Source organism: Acanthisitta chloris, unplaced genomic scaffold (genome assembly GCF_000695815.1).
Source record: "Acanthisitta chloris isolate BGI_N310 unplaced genomic scaffold, ASM69581v1 scaffold10094, whole genome shotgun sequence".
NCBI lineage: Eukaryota > Metazoa > Chordata > Aves > Passeriformes > Acanthisittidae > Acanthisitta > Acanthisitta chloris.
The window spans coordinates 65,744-88,065 of NW_008667647.1; the positions used below are offsets into that span (position 1 = coordinate 65,744).

Sequence of the window (22,322 nt, forward strand, 5' to 3'; positions counted from 1 at the left end):
CAGAAGGTCCCTCCCGCCTCCCGCTCCAGGACTTCAGCTGACTCCAGTACAGCTAATCCCATTACAAGAAAATAACGTGGATAATTCAAGCTAATGAAATCGTTACAAGAATGTGGACAGCCAGGGGTGGACATTCAGAGCCAATTTAACACTCCTTGGTGTTGTTATCCCCAGCACAGGAAATATCTGAAAGGAGGAAGGGAAAGGAAAGAGGGAGGAAAAAAGCCTTCCTCTCTTGTTAGCTTAAATCCTGTTAGGGAGTTCAGGAATTAATCTGCCACCTATCTCCCCTATTACCATTATCATCATCATCATCATCAATAATGTCTCCTCGGTAACCTCTGAAAATTAGCAAATGAACGTTCAGGAGGGCAAGGCAGGAGCGAAGCCTCCGGTTGCACTGAGCCAAGTCAAACTGCTGCTGCCTCCAGCTCCAGCAGAGCTGCAGGTGGAGGGACTTGGCAGCAGCCCAGGTGTTGCCATGGACCCCCAGCCCACACCTGCACGGATGAAGTGACATTGGGAAGCAGGTCCCTGCTGCAAAGCTGATCCTTCATTTCCACAGCTCCTTGCCTGCACTGGACAGTCCTGCTGGATAATCAAATCACCTGCAAAACCCCTACGAAAAGCTGTCGGGACACAGGAGGGGACAGCCATGTCTGTGCCTTGTTCTTTGCTACATGGATCATCAGTTTTCCCAGCTTCCTCTCCTCTTTGCCCAGGAGCATCGTCTTTGTTTGGAGGCCTCTTGATCTGCTGCCGCAGCAAAACTGGGTTTCACTTTATGCGATTCCTCTTTTTCAGCACCAGCCTCATGCTGCCAGGAGAAGCGCTGCTGCCTGCTCCGAGCTCAGCTGCTCCAAGGAAGGGACCCCTGCCCAAAGCCAGATTTCTGGGGGAGACCTATCCATGCTGCACAGAGCCTCCTGTGACAGGCTGAAAGCCTTTCACTAGACCAAGTTACTCCAAGCCCCATCCAACCTGGCCTTGAATGCTTCCAGGGATAGGACAGCCACAGCTTCTCTGGGCAACCTGTGAGTGCCTCACTGCCCTCACCGGGAAGAATTTCTTCCCAATATCCAATCTAACCCTGCCCTCTGGCAGTGTGAAGCTATTTGGTCCCACATGAAGAATCTCTGATTTGTTGCAGAGAGGAATTTTCCACCTTTCTGCCACTGCAGCACAAATAACTCCTTTCCCCTTTCCTCAGGCTTTATTTGCAGAAGGCTTGTAGGAATTATACACCAGCCCAATTCCCACTTTGCATCCCCCCAGATTTGGCTGGAAGCAATGAATGCTTTCCAAAAACCACCCTGCCCAAGGCGGGGGGGGGAGCAGGACAGGCTCCCTGGGATGCGCCCGGCGCCATCCCACGTCTCCGGGATGCTCTCTCGCGCACACGTCTAATTGCATCCAGACGGCGCTTTGGGCACACCTGCCACAGCAACTGTTTATCTTGCCAACAACTTAAAGAGCATCATTTGCAAAGTTTGCTGGGAAGAAAAGCCAATTAGCATGTCACCAGCGAGGCACAAAGATCCTCCAGCTTTATCTCTACCGTGGCTGCTCGGCAGAGGACCCTTCGGTGCTAATCCCCTTCTGTTGCTCCCCTCACATCTCTTTGGCTCCTCCAGTTGGAAAGACAAGGTTGTGTTTTCTTCCAGAAAAGACCCAAAAGCAAAGTGAGGGTGCGTGATTTAAGCTTTACTGCAGTATTTCCCTGATGTGCCTCCAACACTCCCTGGAATACCTGCGGTGCTGGTCCCAGCTCCAGCAAATGGAGAAAGTTCACAAGATCCACCTAGAAACCAGACCTGAGGAAGCTGGTCTGGGTTTTGGAATGCCCTCACTCCCCATGGTTTCTGCCTATGGAAAAGAAAAAGTTTATGTCTTTTTGGATTTATTGAATTTTGGCACAGATCTCCAAAAATTATTTAGATGCTCAACACCCAGTGCCAGAGACTAAGTGGACATGGATGCACTTCTTCCAAGGAGCTGTGAATTTACCCATAAGTCTCCTGCTAACATCAAGTCCCACTTTCAGTGGACATCAGCAGCAACCTCCCTTGGAGCTCACAGTGAAGCAGGATCAGAAATAGAATCAGAAATAGAATCAGAAATCAGGCTTTGGCCCCAGACCACCAGGCAGCCATGGGACCTTCCCTCTCTTCAAGCTGCAGGACCAGAAGGCAGTGGCTGCTTCCATCACTTAAACAGCTTGTTTAAAAACACAGCAAAACATTTTACCCCTTCTCGATTTATTTTCCTTAACAGTTGCTTATGAGGGACCTTATCAAAAGCTTTCTGAAATTCCAAGTAAATTAGTCATTAGGCAGGTTTTCAGAACAGTAATTAGGCCACTCCATGCCCCTGATGTATTATTTACCTGAGAAGATATACATAATTAGGGCTCTTCTTTATAACTGGTATTACAGGCACTAAATTCTACTCCAGTCTATCGTGTAATTACGCAATTAGGCTGATGCTAAACAGAAAGAAACCAATCCTGAAAACCAAGCAAAGAGAAAAAAACCCACAACAGTAATTATTATTTTTTAAATCCTCCATCACCAGCACAGCAGCAAGTCTTAAAATTTTAATATCCCTCCACTTAAGTCATTTCTAACCAGGTGCTGCAACCAGGTTTGGTTTCTTAATTTTGCCGCATTTAATCCTACTTTGCAAGGTTTAATGTCATTCAGTTCCTTAAAGAGATTTGCTCTAAAGGCTGTGTTAAAACGGGTCTTTCCCTTCCCAGGCTGGCACAGGTTTCTCGTGCTGGTGGAAGCAACACCGTGATGCCTTGCAGCTTCCCTTGGCCGCTCCTGGGCCCTGTGCTTCTCCCAAACTATGCTGATTGTTCCACAGCTCCCCAGCTCGTGGAGGCAGACAGGTACAGTTGCTATGGTATGGCTGACACAGTAATTTAGCTGCACAGAGGCTGCTCCCATGCTGGAATTTAATGGGGGAGCATGGAAAGGTGGGGATGGCAGTGGGGGATGAGAGCAGCCCTGGGGTGCCTGCAGCAGGAGATGTGAGTGTGCAGAGAGCCGCTCAGCAGCCTCCACATGCCTTTTGGATGGAAGGATGGACTCAATCATCTCCTGATTTAGAATCACAGAATCCTCAAGGTTGGAAGATACCTTTAAGAACAAGTCCAACCAATAACCTGCCACTCTGCTGTAATCTCTAAATCCTAAACCATATCTTCCAGCACTGAATCCAGACACCTCTTAAACACTTTTAGGGATGGTGACTCCACCACCTCCCTGGGCAACCTATTCCAGTGCCTGACCACCCTAAGAGGGAAAACATTTTTTCTAATATCTAATCTGAATCTCCCCTGTCTCAGCTTATGGCCATTCTCTCTAGTCCTCTCACTGCAGGCCAGGCATGGCAATTTGTTCCCATCTTTCTCCCAGTCCAACTGTAAAGTGAGATTGCAGCTCTTCCAAGGGTCAGTTCCTACCTGTGCCTGCCTGTGGGGTATTGGACAAGCAGAGTCATGTCTGTCAATGTCTGTCCTGCTTTGCTTCCTTGTCCTTGCTGATGGAAGAGTGTGTGCCGTTGGGGTGAAGAGGCTTTTTCAATCTACCTATTTTTGTTCCCATCTTTCTCCCAGTCCAACTGTAAAGTGAGATTGCAGCTCTTCCAAGGGTCAGTTCCTACCTGTGCCTGCCTGTGGGGTATTGGACAAGCAGAGTCATGTCTGTCAATGTCTGTCCTGCTTTGCTTCCTTGTCCTTGCTGATGGAAGAGTGTGTGCCGTTGGGGTGAAGAGGCTTTTTCAATCTACCTATTGCTATACACCTATTTTACAGTTGGAAAGCTCAACGAAAAGAACCCAGGACTCACTGAGCCTGCCAATACCTCCCAGAGAAGATACCTGTCTATTATCCACATTTATTTCCATGCTTTAAAGACAACAATGATTCACTATTTAGTTAAAGCACAAGCAGATTTCCTTCTGAAACTTTACATCTCAATGCTCACAATTTCCAAGCCACTTCTCAAGGCACTGGGGAAGGTGCAGAGCTGGCACAGGGAACACCATAAGCTTTAGGAAGCCCCAGGTTTAAACAGCAGTGCTGGACTTGAACACTGAAAGGGAGCTGGGAGTTCAAAGTTGTCCCAAAGAGTGTGAGCTGGTGACTCAAGAGGATTTAGAGACAACTGCTGGTGGACATGTGTGACTGGAGAGGTCATCCCAAACCAGGAGAGAGGTTGAAAATCCCAATCTAATATTATTCAGGCTTTGCTGCGGCTTCTCTCCTCTTTCGCCATCTTACAGCACACTGAGCTGTTCCTGCTCACAGCAGGCCTCTCCTCCTTTCTGCTTCTGTGGACCAGCCCTGCCTGGGCTCTGGCCACTCTCAAGTTCTCTGACTTCCCCTAACCAATGGATTTCTTCTTCATCCTACTGTAATTATGACTTTGTCTTCTGGGGGAGACAAAAGACATTCACATCTGGTGGAGAAAGGGCCAGCTCTTACAGGACAACTGAAGAGAACATCTTCCCCCACCTCCCAGTCACGCTCACCTCCACAGACCACACCAGGACCAGTCTACCATGGCAGCTCTCACTGAAATGTACAAATCACAGCAGTCATGACCCTTATATTCCAAACCTCATGAAATCTCAATCCTTGCACAGACTTCAACGAGAGCCTCCAACACCTGCAAAGCCTTTGGCAGAGCTCACATCCTAAGACACAATTCTCCCTGCATGCAGCACCTTGCAGGACCAGGGCTTAGGAGCCACCGAGTCACTGCCCTAATCAGCAGCAGGTCAGGATTTCAAAGGAACCTGCAGCTCCAACAGCACTGAGATTTGGGGATTTATCTCTCCTGGGCTCTTTTGAAAATCCTGATCAGAGCACAGCTCTGGTCAAAAATAAGTTATGCTAAAAATAGTGCTCACAGGAGGGTCTGGTGCAAATCTCTGCTCCTGTAGGATTCTTATGAGTCAGCTCGTTTCAAAGACAAGAGGAAATTTGTACAACTAGCAAAGCAGGAAACACAGAGGGAAGATTTAGCTATGCCTCATGGGCCCCCAAAAGGCATACCCAAGGCATCCTTTGAAGAAGGCAGCTTTGCTGTTAAGATACCACCTGCATCAACAGTCCAAAAAAAATTATATATCTCATATTCAACTGTAGAACCTCTTGCACTGAGCTGGAAAATAAATATAGAAGCAATGAGATATTTATAGGCAGACAGCTATTTTAACACACCTCTGCTTTAAAGAGAGTCCTTATTTAAGTCTTGTCCCTGTAAAGCTGCAGGATGACTTAGAAAAAATAACCTGATTAATTATTTTCATCAGGAGAACAGAGAAACACATAGGGAAGATCAAATGCATGTGAATGCTCTGAGAAGGTGTCTCTGGTGACACAAATACGTGAGGATAGTGAGGTCTCCTGAGCTCATGCTTGTCTCCAAAGAGCCCAGGCTGACCACATCTGATGTCTGCCAGGGACCAGAAGGTGGCAAAGCATCCAAAGCAGGCACACAGCAGCTTGCTGGCCAGGCAGGCTGGGAGTCCCCATGCCACTGTGCTCCCCTGAGCAGCACCAAACTTTCCAGACACAGCTGACAGCAGAACAGCAGATTTTCTCAGTGTGTTGTAAAAGCAATGGGAGCAGAGCAGAGGTGTATTTCTAGATGCACTGTGTTTATACCAGTAACAGTCCAATTTGCCCATCCCATCCCCAAAACTGGAGGAGTGGCTGTTACCCAAGATACAACAGTGGTTCTTTTTCTGCTCCTGGTGTGCCCATGTCCTTTGGTTACTCCTTCCCAACCTGCAGCAATCACACCACCTGCTAAAGCTCAGACTGCTTTACACAGGTCTTTACAGGTCACTTGGAAAACTCCCAAATGACAGGACAGGGAGTGATTGCATGGTGCAAGCATTATCTGACCCATCATGGGATTCAGTGATGATGTTTCCACTCTGTTTCTGCAGAGAGCTCATCACTCTCCACCCACTTGTCTTAGAAAGTGCTGGATGAAGAGGAGAGAGATTTGCACCACTGCAAACAGCAAAGAGCACAGAGCACTGGATAAAAGGTGGCAACTCTGGCTGATCCACACACGGGACCTTTTGGGCAGAGAAAACTGCAGTAGAAGTAACTGCTTGTTGGGTTTGAGGCTTTTCTGTTTGTTTCCTTATTTATGTTTTAGCATGGAAGAACATTACACATCACCACTGTCATGGGCAGGGACACCTTCTACTACACCAAGTTATTCAGAGTTCCATCCAATCTGATCTTGAATATTTCCAGGGTCGGGACAGCCACCTTATTTATGTTTTAGCATGGAAGAACATTACACATCACCACTGTCATGGGCAGGGACACCTTCTACTACACCAAGTTATTCAGAGTTCCATCCAATCTGATCTTGAATATTTCCAGGGTTGGGACAGCCACAGCCTCTCTGGGCAACCTGTGCCAGTGCCTCAGCAGCCTCATTGTAAAAAACTTCTTCCTTATATCTGGTCTAAATCAACCCTCCTTCAGTTTAAAACCATCACCCTTGTCCTCACCCAGCACTGCTGTATCATGACACAAACACTGCCATGAGCCCTGTCCATACAACCTTGCTCATTTAGCAGCAAATCTTGATGAGGTAAAGTGTCTACATCAGCACTCCCCATCCCCCTGCCCCAGCCCTGCCTGCCCTCTCCCAGCTTAAAGCCCCTTCAATAAATTAAACCACCCAACAAAGAAACACAGCCTGAGAATTTTACAGCTCTGCTCACTGGTGGGAAGCAGAAAATGCAAATGAGGGCAGAGCTGGGCAGGACAGGGCAAAAGTAGTGCAAATTGCAGAGTGGGGCATCTGCATGGTGGGGTGTGAGCTCTGCCCATCATCCCACTTCCACTGCTCCCCACAAAGCTCCAGGAAGGCTCATCACAGCGCCCTGGGTGTTCACAATCAACTGCAGGCAGGAGCTGACGCTTGTACCTTGCTGACAGATGCTGTCAATGCTGTGTGGCAGCTGCAGGCTGGCTGAGAAAGGGAGTGAGAGGCATCAATGAGGAGGCAGCAATGAGAGGCTACAGCAGAGGAAGAGAAACCGTGTTCTTCTGCATCTGCTGGCAATGCCTTACCAGCCGTCCTGAACTACCTGTAACACATACATAGATGTTGGCAGGGAAGAAGAGAGGCAAAGATACACCTAAAAATCACCTGTTGGGGCTGCCTGGGGTCCAAAAGGGCCAGAGTTTGCCTTCCCCTGACAGGGCATTTCCATCAGCTTGGAACAACCAAACAAGGATACCCAACTTGCAGGAAGCAGGGATCTCACTTCTTGCTGTGAGGCTCCAGGCCAGGGGCTTTCAACATATGAACCTAATTTTTAGAGGCTAAAGAGGTACCACTCTGCAAGCTGGTACACAAGCTGCTGTGTCCATACTGAAGGAGCACATCAGATGGAAGCATGTAAGAACTCCCCAAGAAGAGATGCTTGGCTTGAATAGAGGCACTTGCCACATTAAGAGCTTTCCTCTGATTCTTGCACTGATATCAAGCAACAGAGCTCAGGACACCGCCACCTACCATCACCTGTCTACCTTGGAATGGCCACAACATCCCAAGTACCTCCCTGAAGCAACATCTCTACTTCAAGTGGCAGATCTCCTATGTGGGAAAGGGTAAAAGCCAATGCTAAGTAGCATCACCGTGGGCTGGTCAGACACACTGTGCCAGGTGACAGCGAGGTGCTAGGGGCAGTGCTTTAGCCCTGCAAAAGGAGGTTCAAAGAGCTTTCCTGCCAGCATTTGCTGCTCCCAAGATCAATGCCAAGGTGAAGGAACTGCACCATGGAGATGCTGATGTCCCCAAGGGACGCATCTATGTAGGATGAGCCTACTTTCAGTTCACACATCAGAGGATCGCCTTTTTGAGGAAGAGGGGACTCAGAAAGGAATCAAAGCCAGAAAAGCACAAGCACAGTTGATTAAAGAGATGGAGTAATGCTTGGATTCATAGATTCCCTAATGCTTCCAAAGCACTGATGAGGCTAAGCACACAGCTGCAGGTACCAGAGGCTGCTGCTCCCATCCTCCACTCCCAAGGGCCCAGGGCTCTGTGGGTATGACAGGCACAGATCCCTTGGGGTGCAGGAAACTCCTCTTCCCACACAGGCAGGGAACTCCCAGGCCAAGGTTTACTGCAAAGCTTTTTAGTCTCAAATAGCACAGGCCATGATCTCTCTGCTGTGGGGAGAGCTGTGCCTCTTAAGATGCCCTTTCCTTCTCAGCTCTGCAAACACAGGAAGCCCCAAACTGCTGCTCTGTATTTTGCCAAGTGCTGCAAGAAGTGTGGCCATAGGGTACATGGTGAGAGAAAAGGGGAGGGGATGATCCTTCCAGCCCCCATCCACAAAAAGATACATGAGCATACATGGAAAAAAGGTGAGACAGGCTCTAGGGGTAAGAATGATACAAATGACTGGGGACAGAGCAGAATGCCTGCCACTGGAGTGTGAGCTTCCAGCCGGGACAGGCTCTGGAACGCTGAGCCTGTGTGGGAGCTGTCAGAGTCCCAGCCCTACCTCTTGTGACAGCAAGAAGTCCCTGCAGAGGTGACAGCTCTGGCAGACGCAGTGAGCAAACAGCCAGGAAGGGGGAGAAATGAGAGGGGGGGCAATGGCAGCTCAATCTCTGCAGGCAGAGCCAGGCTGAGCTCGCTGGCATTAAAAAGGAGAGGAAGGCAACTGCTTAAAGACCAACTTTTAAGAAGCATCTTTGCTGCCCACAGGTAGGGCAGGGCAGGCTGGCAGCCCCCCTCCCTCCCTTCTCCAGACCTCTCTGCTGCAGCAGACCTAATTTCATGGGGTTTTTGTACAAGCAGTGGGGTGGAAAATGATCATCGGGAGGCAGCGCACAGCAGTTCCCCAGATCCCCCTGCAAGGTGAGCAGCCCCAGCCCAATCCTAGTCCTGCTGGGTCAGTACCTCAGCAAGAAAAGAGGCTACCAATGAGCTTTCCAAATCCCAGCCATGGTGTGGAGGGGGGACCTGCACTCCCCCCATCCCCGTCACCCTCCTGGCTGCTGACGAGAGAGACAGCGCAGTCCTGCGTGACAGCGGGAAATTAATATGATTTTGGGGGAAGCTGGCAGTGAGTAATGAGCATCTGAAATACCTTGTCTCCACCCCCTCGCCCCCCAGACTCTTTTAACCCTTTGGCTGCTAGCAGAGCAGTGGGATCAAAGGGTGGGAAGAGGAAGGTGGGTTGAAGAGAAGCAAAGAGAGGCCACACAGCACACCTGACAGCTGAATTTGCAGGGCAAGGCTTAGCACAAATCTCAATGGTGCTGCTTGTGATCAGGCCCAGCCTGTTGAGATGCTGAGATCAGTGCTCCCAGGCTTGGAAAATTCAACATGCTCCTTTTGCAAGTGAGGCTCCACAAGGAGATGTTAAAAAGATACAGGGAGCTGAAGGGGGACCAAGCCTGTCCTCCAAACATCACTGGGCAAGGCCCAGAGCCCACCCATGATGGGGACAGCCTGATGTGCTCCGAACACTGATGGGTAGCAGAACAGAAGCAGGACAAAGCAGGAGGCTTTCCCAGGGTCAGTTTCCCTGGTATCAAATAAATGGGAGCTTGGTCAGGAAAAATATCCCATCTTCAAGGGCAGCTTATGTGCACTCCTGGATAAGGGTCAAAGCCGTAACAGCACCTTCCTGGGAGGACAAGGCTCTGGAGCTTCCTCCTGTACTTAATTGCACCAAGCTCTCAAATTTAAGATCTCCTGTCCTCTGCCAGATGCCTGAAGTGCTCAGGATACTGCTGGGGAAGGAGGAGAGGGAGGTTAGGAGACAGATGGTCATCCTGATCCGACTTAGCTTGGTTTCTTGAGGAATAGCAATGCACAGACAGTGCTCACGGTGCCACCAGCTGCAGGAACCAACACGGTTCCAAGGCCTTTGGCAGGGGAACTGCCCCAGGGGAGGTGAGACAATGTGCAATGGAAGATCCTTAATTGCAATCATATCCCAAGGCTGAAAAATCCACTGGATTAGAAGAGGGAGAAATGCTGCAGCAGGCTTGAGGTTAAAAAAATAATGATGCAAACAGAGATGCAAATAAAGGACACGATGTCATCCTGAGGAGAAAACTGTGATTCATTAGAGGCTTGTTCAGGACCTTCTTGTGAAGTGAGACTGAAAAATACCCACATCAACTCACTAGTGAAAGACAGGGAGGTGGACGGGTCAGTGTCACTGTGCAAGAACTGTAGCTGAGGAATGCAACAGACAGATGAATTTTGAGACCAAGAAAATAATCATCTTAATTGCACCTTGACTTAAAGGCTGAGACACATGCTTAGAAGTTAGTTCAGTGTAATTTCAACATTGTAGATTCTGCAACCTCCTGGCTACCAGTCCCTGAGTTAACCTCAGTGGCCAAGGGACAATTTGGAGAATGAACAAGAACTGGCTACAACATAAGGTAAAAACCCAACAGGTTTTTCCTTTCTTGTACACAGATGCACACATACTGTTCTTAACAATTCAGACAAAAGGAGAGTCTATGATACTAATAGCACTGAGTGGGTTATTTACAGGAGACAGCAGTTTCTATAGGCTTTAGGTTTTGCTTCCTATCAAGAAGCTCACACGTATGCACACACCTGTGCCAGTCCCACTCAGACTAACCCCAAAGCCAAACACAAGTTGCATTTGAATAAGACATTCCAAAAGCAGCCCGTTCCTCATGCCTCTCCATCTTCCCAAGCCTCTCAGTGCTGATGAGCAATGGAATCTGTGCATAAAACTAATGAATTTCCCTCAGGAGGTTTGGTTGAGTGCCCTGGAGAGAGGTGTTGTGGCAGGAGTTAGGAGGAAACAGCCCAGAAACTCCTTTCATTTGCATCAGACAACTGGACTGTGCAGGACAGGCAGCTGAAAACTCCTCAGCTGAGGTTTTGAGTGAGGAGCATGAGGAGTGCAGAAAAGGGGAAAAAATAAATACAAAAATCAGGTATGCAAAGAATATTAAAAACAGGCAAAGAGATGTGCTGAAAAATCTTCTTTCTGCTCTTGGGAAGAGCCACCTTTTAAAGCAACCCTACCAAGGTAACACAGAGTTAAGCATTTCCTTATCTATGTTAAACACCTTTATGATTCAAACTGAAAAACAGTGCTGAAAACCTATTTTACTTTCTCCTACCCCATGGCTCGCTTTGGATAGTGGCCAAATTAAAGTGGCCAGTTATACTTCTGGTCCCTGAATATTAACCCAATGCTGCTGTGTTTGGGTTTCCAGGACACAAGGAAAAGACTTGAAGAAGGACCTAAAAAATGAAGTTTAATTTATGTTCTTTGAGATAGTAAGAGAAATAAACCAGCCCAGTAGATTCCTGTACTCCCACTTGGAGCTCTCAGCTTGTCAGGCTGGTACACATACCTGCAAGCTGCTGCCCAGAAATGCACCTGCACCCTGAATTGCCCTGTGCAGTGCTCCCTGGCACTGCAGTTTGGACATGGAAACACACAAGGATTGGTAAATTCCCTGATAACCTGGGATGCAAGGATGCACCTGGAGTCAGCTGTGTAGGAGAACAAGGTCACATGCCATGCAAAGGTGTTGGAAGAGTAGATGGCATGGGGTGGTTCAGGGGGTCCAGCCCAAGGGGTAAGACTTAAATCTTCCAACAGATCCCAGCAGGGGGATGACAGCAGTGACCAAGGGCAGGAAGAGAGCCAGGCTATGCAGTGGAATTACAGGGGAGATCCTTCTCCCCAGTGTCATCCACCACCTTCATCTTCCCCCGCTGCAGCTGTGCCCTGTCCTACCCCCAGCAGATCCTTACATCACAGGGAGATGCTCATTGTGACTGCTGCAACTCTCCCCACACCCATGGGCCAACTAACTGCTAGAGGACAGCATGGAGAAAAATTTGAAGCAGCTAAGAGGAAGCAGCAATGGGTTTCAAGACATTTCTAGAACAACATCTAAGGTTTCAAAAGAGAAAGCATCACTGTTCAGACAGTGATGCAGACAGCACTGGGCATTCAAGGCTGAACTGAATGTTCTAATTAATACTGCCCAGCACTTGCTTAACAAACTCACATGTTTATGAAGGGACTAATTTTTTTCCTCCTCTGCCTTTCACTAGCAAAGATTTCCACAGCTTCAACAGGGCAATGCTACTCTGGAAAGGAGAAATTGTCTCCAGTCATGTAGACTCCATTACTGGGAGAAAGGTGTGAACAGCCAGCATGTCTGGCAGACGGATTCATTATACCACCATGTCCTTTATAATGGGAAATGAAAAGCCCATTCTGATAACTACACTTTATTATAATAGGTCAGAAGAAGTGAAAGGCATCATCTTATAAAATTAACTTCATAAAGACTGCCTTTAAAAAAAAAGATCTCTGCCAGTTTATCCACTGCATCTCCCTTCAGAGATTTTTCTTCTCCTAGAAGAGACATGACTCCAAAGTCTTGTCCCACTGGCTGTTTTCACTTTTACCCTCCATCAGAGGGAATAGATCTGTTTCCTTCTAATCAGTCCCAGACATTTGTTTTGCCAGATGCAATAAATGCCATGTCTTTGTCAAGACAGAAAATAGTCAGTAAAGGAGTTAAAATTAAAAGAGACACCCACCCCCAAAGGTCTTTGCAAGAAGCAGTGTTACTTTCTTCATAGGAAAGTCAGAATTCAGAGATAAATGCACCTGATAACCTGTTCTCTGCTCCGGAATACCTTTCAATTGCTTTTCTCCTTGCTGCTTCTTTAGTCAAACTAAAGTCCAGTCCCTCAACTGATAATAATTTTGTGATTTAACAGCTTTATGCAACGTGTTTGATTGCAGTTCCTACAGGTCAAAGGCAAGGGATGGTCAGAGGGATGATAAAACACCTTCCATGCTCACAGTACTAGCACCTGAACTCGCTCTGAATTTGGAGGGTTAGCTCCCTTCCATAGCTAATTGGGAAGGGAAGGCTGGAAGTGACAGTTGCTGCAAATTTAAGAGAAATTATAGATACAAACCAAAAGCTAAGTTTTCAGATATATCTTGCAAAGAAAAGAAGAAACAACTCTATCCCCAAAACACACTACCTGAGATGCAGCTCCAATAACTCTATCCTTGGGTGGCACAACCATCAGTTATGTCAGACTCTAGGCAGACTCTCAACTGTATCTATCCCTCAGGTTGCCTTGACTGGGAAAGAATCTTTGAAGAAGTTGTTTTCTAAATCTAATTGTTCCCCCTTTGGGGAAAATAAAACACACACCTCATTGAGACATTATACACCAGCTGCAAAACAGCCTCATTTTTAATATTCATGTAGTTGGTGCAGACAGGGGGAAGGAGGATGCTATGAAACAAACAGTTAATTGGAACTTCCAATGAAGGCTGCATGGATCTAATGTGATAGATTTTTAAAGGAGCCCAATTTTCAGAAATTGCCAGGGCTCCAATCTGTGAAAATGTGGCCTTTCACAGATCTCCAATTCAGCTTACCACATCTAGAGTTCCTTTTGAAAAAAAAAAGTCTTGCCATAAAAGGCCCCCAATTTGGGACAAAAATTAGCAGCCTTCATGGGATAGTAATCCCTTTGTCTCTCCTCCCCTAACTATGGCTCTTTGGAAAGAACTAAGGACCATTTATCTTTTGTTATTTTTCCAGGTAGTAAAGATAAGAAGAGAATCTAATAAAGAACAAAAATGGGGGGAGGAAAAAAACAACACACCCACAAAAGCTAAATCTTCACACCTAGCCCAAAAGCAGCCCCTATAATTGAACAGCATTTCTCCCTCTGAAGAAAATAACACCTATTGGGTCCCAGAAAAATAATAAGTAAGTCCCTTGAGGGTGCAAGAGAGGCCAACACCTGCAGAGGAATACAGCAGGACACGCTCTGAACCAGCACCACACACTCCTGCAGAGCTACTGGGGCTGGACTGGAAGGTGGCCAGTGCCCAAGGCTCATGAAGCCCTGCCACAAGGCATTTATTTTGCAGACAGAGGACTTCAGCTGTTAACCAGAGCATTCATGACTTCTCTACAGAGAAGCACCACTTTCTCCAGCCCCACAATTAAAACTTGCTATCTCCAAACTCCAAAATGAAGCAGTTGCCACAGGCTGTTGTGGGAACACGACCAAAAGTGCAGGGCAAGTCTGAGCATTTGAGTGATAGATCCATAAATGATATCACAAAGTGTAAAGACAACCAGGGCATGATTCCCTGAACTGCCAGTGCTGAGCAACACAGGTACAACAGCCTTAAAAATCCACTATTTAAAACACCCAAAACTCCCTTGTTTTGCTGCTCCAGTGACATTAACACCTTCTGCAGGGCCATTTGAAAGGGAAGACAGAACTCCCTGACAAAGCTCAAAACATGGAAATATTTATTTGAGGAAATATATATAACACATGTATGTATTTGGAAATATATACTGGAATATATGTATTTGGGGTGAGACACACACAGACATAGTATGTGTATATACATGTAATATATGTATGTGTGTGTATAATAAATATATACATATAGACAGTGTGTGCATATATATAATATGTATGTGTGTGTGCATAATAAATATGCACACACATAGCGTGTATTTATATTTATTTACTAATTTTTCTCCTGTCTAGGCAATTGACGAAAGAAAAAAGCAAGCACAGGAGGAAGCAGGTTGGGTGACATCAGCTGCAGGGCTGGAAAGTGGCTCTGGAGCATGTGAAACAATAGAGAAGATGCTCATCCTGAAAAGTCTCCCACCTCCGCGGGCCTGGGGCTGCCACCCTGCCTGGCAATACCTGGTGGTGTGGCCTGGTGGTCCCCCAGGCTGGCAGTCCCTTGCTGTCCCCAGGCTGCTGGTCCCTGGCCAGGCTTTCCTGGGCAGGCTAAGAGTGCCCCCTGCAGCCCCTTCCAACTCCACTGCCATGTGATTGTCTGCAATTTCAAATAACTAACCAAAGACGAAATAAAACATGTTCCTAAATGCAGAAAGAACCAAAACCTTCAGGGGAAAAGCATGTGATTCAAAATCCCAAACGAAGCAATCCAGGAGGATGAGGTGTGGAGCACTCCATCGTGCCTGGTTTAGCTGCTCTGAAGGGAAGAAGGGTTGATGGCAGGGGTAGAGGGAGTACTCTATGTGTGCCCCACCCCAAGCTGCTGGCTTTTCTTCGGAGGATAAACCCCACCTCTTGAATCTCCCAGGTAAAAGAAAGGGATGTTCAGGTACCACTCTGAGCTGTCACCAGCACACACAGCTAGAGGCTGCAAGTTCCTTGCAATCTTAATCAGAGTTCTCTGCTGCCCCTCCTCTCCACAGCACTGAGGTGCTAGACAAGACAGGAGGGAAAAACACTCTAAAACCCCCACAGTCTCTGCTGGGTTTGTGTGCCCTTGTGATATACATAAGCCTGCAGCTCCTGGAAGTTAACCCAGGGCCCCAGAAGGCAAAGAGACATCCCTGGTTTTGTTTGCTCCAGCTTTGTGAAGGTCATGTGTAGCCAATGTTGGATTTAAACTAGCAGTGCTCCATATGTGCTCAGAAAGCTCAGCATGGTGACTTGGAAGTCCAGGGGTTTTGCCTGGAGCTCTCAGAGTAGTGCTGAAGTGAAAACAGCCAAACTGCACAAGCACAAAGAAACCTTTTCCTCTTCTAGAGGGATCTTACTGTTGTGCCTACCATCACCTTCCAGCAACGTGTGCCCAAGAGCCAAGTCATAGTCTGCCTTCAGTGAAACCTCCAGAGCTCACTCCAAACCAGTGTTGCAACATAGAGCTTTCCTTACACCTTGCAAGGCAACAGCCTCCCAGTCCTGCAGAAACCACCTCCTCACCTGAAGTCAAGCCGAGGAAATCATCACACACTAATAAAGTAGGTGACATTCCCTGTTTTTCCTGCAACAAACAAATCACTGCCAGGTGGTTTTCACTGCATGGTCTGGGGAGGTTTCAAAGGCTTAAGCAATTCCTCAACTCACTCCCTTTGGAAAGAAATGCCACAGCTGTGACAAAAGCACCTGCCTTCTGCTCAGACAGGCCCACACAGAGGACACCTCCTAACACAGCACTTCACTGTGCCCTGCAGATGTGAGCTATCATCCTTCTTTTGCAGATGGGAAAAACTGATGGAAGCTGGACACTGATTCCTCTAAATTCCTTCTGCAAGGTAGCAGCAGAGCAAGGACCATGGCCTGGGGCAATGAGCAAGAGATTCTTGTCCTGGCAGCAGAAAAGCTGCTGGATGCTGTATTTTACAAAGTTTCAGCTATTTTCCAGAACACATTGCAAGGCTTGATGAGTCACAGCACAAAAGACTGAGGACACCCAGAACACAGAAATCAGGCAGAGCACAGAAAAACACAGGCTGGGATCCCAAAATCCTCATTCAATGCTCAGCACTAACCCATGGCTGACAAGGTATTTCTTGCCAGAGAGCGTATTACAGGCAGCAGAGTCTCTCATCCTTACAGACATGGGGCAACACCTCACCAACTGTGTGAGGCACAGGCAGTGAAACACTTGTGGAAGGGAAAGTAAGATGGAAGCGTTCTCTCCATGACAGGATGGAGCTACACCAACACGTGGGAAAGGCAGGAAGAGGAGGGAGCCAGTCCCACTCAAACCCTTCACACCAGCTGGATGCAGCCGCTCTGGGTGTTCCTCCCCAGGCAGGTGTGCTGAGCATCAGGAATGCTGCTGCATGGTATTCTGGAGAGAAGGAAAATATCCAAGGCTAGATCATTTACTCAGCAGGCACAGGGACCTCCAAGCTCCATGGATGTCTGCAGTGTGGTGATGGGCTCTGACAGCTCACAGTGGATCCAGCCACAACACTGGCTTATGGGATCACCATCTCACCAGAGAATTTCCAAACTGGTATAACCTGCCAAGCTGTTTGCATTCACACTCATTATAAAAGGCTTATTTTCTTCCACAAAGACCACAAAACTCTTAATATTTACAATCTGAGCAAGATCCTGTATGAAAAACATACCAGCTCCAGCCCAGAGAGCTCCACAGATCTGACAAAGTGCTTTCCTACCTGAAGAGTTCCCGGATTTCCCTGACAGTGGCCTGGAATGGGATGTTTCGGACCAAGATCTTGGAAGTCTTCTGCTTCTTGGCAGTTTGTTTCTTTCGGGATGATTTAACAGCAGGTCTGTGGAGTCAACAGGAACGACAGGTAAGGCTCCCAGAGCAGCAAAGCCACCTGTGCACTGTGGCTTCTTCGGAAGTAGGGATGTGGAAAAATGAGGCAGCTAGCTCACATCACATTCCTTTCTTGTGACAGTGGAAATGTCACACAGTACATCAAGAAGGAATGAATTTCATTGCTTTAAATCCTACATCTGAAACTGAAACAGTCCAGGTTGCTCACTCCAGCATCAGCTGAGTCCTAGACTTGCATTTGCCACTAAGTTTTGTTGTGACACCAAATCTGGCCCATTCAGTTGTCAAGAGAATGCACTAATTGATAGATTTTTAAAAAATAGCTTCATGTAAGCTAATTTTGATTCTTTTTCTTCCTGGCTTATAAAACATCAAATGAAATTTTGTAATAGAGTATTAATTTTTTCACCTTCAGAACTCTATTGCATTTGGACAAGGTCAGAATTTACCTGACACAAAAGACAGCAGCTTATTTCAGAGAGCAAAGCACTTCCCATTGTGGGCTGGATACCTGCTGAAGGGATTTTAAAAATCAAAATGGATAAAAATGGTTTATGAAAGAACTGCAATACAAAGTGCAGACAGGGAGCTGTCAGGCAGCTTCTGGTCCACAGGAACCACATTTTCAAACAAATTTTGACATTTAACAGATACCACCTCCAGTAGGGTTTTCAAAGTGTCTAAAGGATAGTGTTTAGGTGCCAACATTCACCTTCAAACATCTGGATTAATTTTCAACTTTGCACTTAGAATATTTTGTACTGAATGAAAACTAGGCAGGAAACCCTATAAACCAAGACCTTAATTCCAAGTAACTTCACCCACAAGTAACCATCTCCTCTGCAACTGACTGCCCAAACAAAAGAAGGCAAATCCAAGCCTTTTTGTCAAGGAAGAAACCTGTATTTGTCTTGCCTTGATCAGAATCAACGGCAGAATATTATTCTTAAGCTTCTGTTGTCCTGGATGAACTAGGGTTAAAGATTTCATTACTCACAGGATATTCCTCTTCAAGAACTCTTTAAACCCACTGGAACTTGGGCTGTCAGTTGGTTTTGCAATGCTGACCAAAGCAGAGGGTTTAGGGAGCCTTTTCCTTGAGCACGGAAGAAAACTCTGTGCCTGGTTCTCATTTTGGCCTCATTTTTGGGGTCCCAATGAAGCTATTCATCATTTCTTTTTTTCTTTACAAGCAAGACTGGCTAAAGTGACTCTGACTAAAGCACCACCAAAGCTGATGTGTTCAACAGTCACAGCACTACTGACCACATCCTTCATGATGCAGGTGCTAGGGAAGAAGGGAAGAAGCTACCAAGCATTACTGCAGCTTAAATGTAACCATGTTACAGAGGTGAGACATGAGCTTTACCTGACAGCTCTCTCTGAGAGTTTCACTTCCAGCTTATGTCCATCTACAGAGCAGCCCTAGAAGTGACAAAAAAGAAACAACAGAAAAAACCCACCACAAATTAATATAAATAAAGCCAAAGTTACAACAGCTTTCACAACACAGACACAGCATTCCAAATCTTGCTTTTTTCCACGTATTCTTTCCCTTCTCCCTGCCAAAGCTTTTCTCTGTTGAGCACTGCTTGTGCAAGATGAGGCTTCTGACATGAGGCTGGAGACAGCCTGACTGACTGAAGCAGCAGCCAACAGCCGTGATCCAGCTGTCCATCAGCCTCAGCTCTGCCACTGAACTGGCAAAGTTGAGTCACTGCACTGCTCTGGACTATGGCTTCCTTTACCTCTAAGCTGCAAAGTCTACAAGGCCACAATTGTTTTATTATTCATTCTGGAATAAGCTAAGGATCTCTTGTTTGCCATCAGTAGCCAATACAGCAAGAAATTCTCCTGTTTCTTGCTTCCTGTGCCTCAAAGAGCTTCCTGGAGTTCAGCCTCTTTCCTAATCATCCCTGACAGGGCACATGACATGCAATGGAGCAACCCTGCTGGACCAATCCCTCCACAAAATAACCATTTTCCTTTCAAGCACATACATTTATCCCAAGACTACTCAGGCTGTGGAATGTGAAATGACCACCTGGTGAAGGTGGGACTCATGGACTGTGGTCACTGAACATGCACAGATGATACAGAGTAATTCCTTCACATCTCCAGCTGTCTGGCCTATAACACCCACTTGGATGCTTTATTTTTATGATTCATTCCTTCAGAGTACAGCCAAACCCTGTGACAGGTGTCTGGGAGAAGGCAGGAGGAGGTTAGAAGACCCTGAAGCAATGGCAGAGTCACAGAGGGCAAAGCCAACCTGCAGCACTAAATAGATACTAAGGAATATTTGTTCTCATGGCAAGTGAGGGTCTATGTCTGCCCCTCTGCAAAGGGCACCTTGCAGAATGAACTCATTACATTTCAAACTCATTAAATTTCAATCATTGTAGGTTTTGTGCCACCTCCATATTGGATCAGCATTAGGAAACACTCCTTTACTTGAGGTCTTGTCCCTTTACATACCCTTTTCCCTCAGGAACATGACCCATTTTAGAGGCTTCTCCACCTGCACAGTGCAACTCATAGCATTGACATCCTCACCTACGTTTTGAACTCCAAGGTTCAACCAAGCCCTTGCCCATCATCTTTGGAAAGAATTCTGGACTTAAGCTTACCTGGAGCTGGCGCAGGGCTTTCTGGGCACTCTCTGGCTTCTTGTACTCCACAAACCCAAAGCCCATGGAAAGCAAAGTGCCTGTCAGAAGAGAAAAGGGACTGGTTAAGCAGGAAACAGTGACAATATGAAGCAGAAAATATAAAACCAAACCAGGATCAAGTGCTGATTGCCAAATTTGGGGGGACAGAAACTTAATACCCTAAGCAAAGGGCAGCCTGCCCATGCCCTGACTTGGATGCTCCTCATGAGCATTCCTGACTGACTTGTTCTGATCAAGACAGTGCTCTAGAACAGCTGGTTTGGTGCTGATGTCGAAGAGGAGATAACTGATGTTGCATACAAAACAAAACTTTTGCTTTGCATCATTTCAGCGTAACTTCCTTAAATAAAACATTGAGTCCTACAAGCAGTTGCTGGTCAGTCAGGGAAAGTGATCCTTTCATGGAGACACAAACGTTCCATAAACCTGGACAAGCAGCTGCCACTTCCACAACAAAGGAGAGGACACCTCTTCCACCTCCCTGCACAGCAAAGGTTTGCAGCACCTGTGGTCACACCACACTCCTGAGGAATGCACTGACCAGCACAGGAGTCATGATTAAGGTTTGATTAATAAGGAGGGAAGGAAAAATCCACAAGTGAAAGCATAACATCCAGTTTTCAACTTCAAAACCTCAGTGGCAGCACACTGGAGAGATGACTCATAGTGACAGAAGGGGCTCACTTTGGGAGGTGGTACAGGACCAGTCCAGACTCAGATATTGCTGTCTGGTCATGAGCACACCTACAGCCAGATATGCCAGCAGCACTAAAGAGTTTGCTTTACTGCTTTTTCTTTCAGTTGATCCAAGTTTTCAAGTAATTTTCACAAAAGAGATGCCCTGTTAAGGCAAAATCCCATAAAGCTATGCAGCTCCCAGAAAGAAGACACAGCCCCTCCTGCCAGCGCTTGCCTTGAGCCAACTCTTCCCTATCCAACCGCCTGGAAAGTGAGTGCAGAAAATGTAACAGGCATAGCCACTTGTCACCATATCCTGCAGGGTTCAGGGCTGGCAGGCAGAAGGCAAATGAAGCCCACTCAGCACAGCACTCAGCCAGGCACCCTTGAGGATCCATCCAGGCCCTTACTGGTAACGCGTGTCGTACGCAGGTTTAATCATCACAGGGCACCGGTTCCTTTCAGCTTACATCCTGCTCTCTTCTGTGATCTTGAAGGAGTTGGCTTCTCTATCTCAAGATCTCAAGAGAAGGCCACATCTCCATAAATCCCACAATTGAGCTTAACCTTCTAGACTGAACCCTGGGGTATGTTGGTTGCTGCTTTCAGCCATTTCAACAGTCGCACACACTTCTAGAAGCACTAAGGATTGTGCCAACAAGAGCACGAATGCTTAGCCAGATGAAAGCAAAAGCAATGCCACACCTGAGCCCTCAGCAACCAGCTGAGGGAAGGAATTGAACAGCAGCATCAAGAGTACCTGCTTTGTCTTTCTTCTTGGATATTGTGCAGCTCTTCAGGGCTCCCACTTTGGAGAATGTCTGCAAGGAATTTGGACACGTGATACAGTTCCCTTTGTCATAGGCTTGCAACTCAACTTGAGTGACAGTGTGGCCCTCTTCCACAGGGGCACATGCTCACAGGTCCACCCCCCCAGCATACACCTGACAAGCAGTCAGTGCAGCTGAGGCTTATAAAATTATTCCCCATACAAATATATATACACACAACAAAATCTTTGAAGAAATCAATACACACATTCCCAGAAATCCTCCAGCACTCCTCAGAAGTGATGCAGAGATCTGAGGTGGTTCTGGAGGAACACTGGATTACAAAATGCCCTCAGCCACGTAAGGACCTTAGAGGTGTGTGACTCCTTTGACGCCCCTAGAACACAGCTCTTTCCAATAACAGGGGAGCTAGAGGGTAGCAAACAATTTATTTGACACCAATGTAAAACCCCAGCCAGAAGGCAGAAAAAGAAGAGGGGACAAGTCTCAGTCCTCCTCTGAACATTTACAATTTTCCTTGGACCAGGGTCTCTGCACAATCTCACAGTCCCAAGGTAAAGGAGTACAGGTCCAGGATGGACTGACACTGCTCCAGCATTCTTAGGCCATGAAATATGGCATTTTACATGGCTACAAGAAGTGAAAGAGATGAGAACTCCCAGTTGCTTTTTCCTATTTTGTTATTAACATCTCACATGGCTTTAGTAACGCTCTGCTCTCTCCCAAGTGCTTTGCTGAGGTAAAGCAGCACAGACAGCTCAATGTCAGTAGAAGCTGAGATGAAAAGCACATCTCTGAAATCATAATTTATTTATTCATTGCTTTCACACACAAATCAGTATCACAGCTACAAAAGTGCTCATCCCAAGGAGAAGCGTTACTGAAAGCACAGGAAATGAGGAGTCTTAAAAGATTTCCTACTGCCTCCACCTGTCCTGAGGTGGAATTAAACCCCATCAACATGGTTTCAGATACACTCATCTTAAGTAACACCTGAAAGCCCAAAGTGGATGTT

General features: G+C 46.8%; 1 protein-coding gene across 1 annotated transcript in view; it reads right to left on the reverse strand.

Moving 5' to 3' along the window:
* RBM19 (RNA binding motif protein 19) overlaps positions 1 to 22,322 on the reverse strand; it is a 51,329-nt gene that overhangs the window by 18,622 nt on the left and 10,385 nt on the right. Inside the window, exons 17-20 of the mRNA XM_009072581.1 lie at positions 21,277 to 21,337; positions 19,797 to 19,876; positions 18,536 to 18,591; positions 17,039 to 17,155 (exon numbers count right to left, since the gene is read on the reverse strand). Coding sequence (XP_009070829.1) covers positions 17,039 to 17,155; positions 18,536 to 18,591; positions 19,797 to 19,876; positions 21,277 to 21,337 — 314 coding nt within the window. The remainder of the gene's footprint in view (positions 1 to 17,038; positions 17,156 to 18,535; positions 18,592 to 19,796; positions 19,877 to 21,276; positions 21,338 to 22,322) is intronic.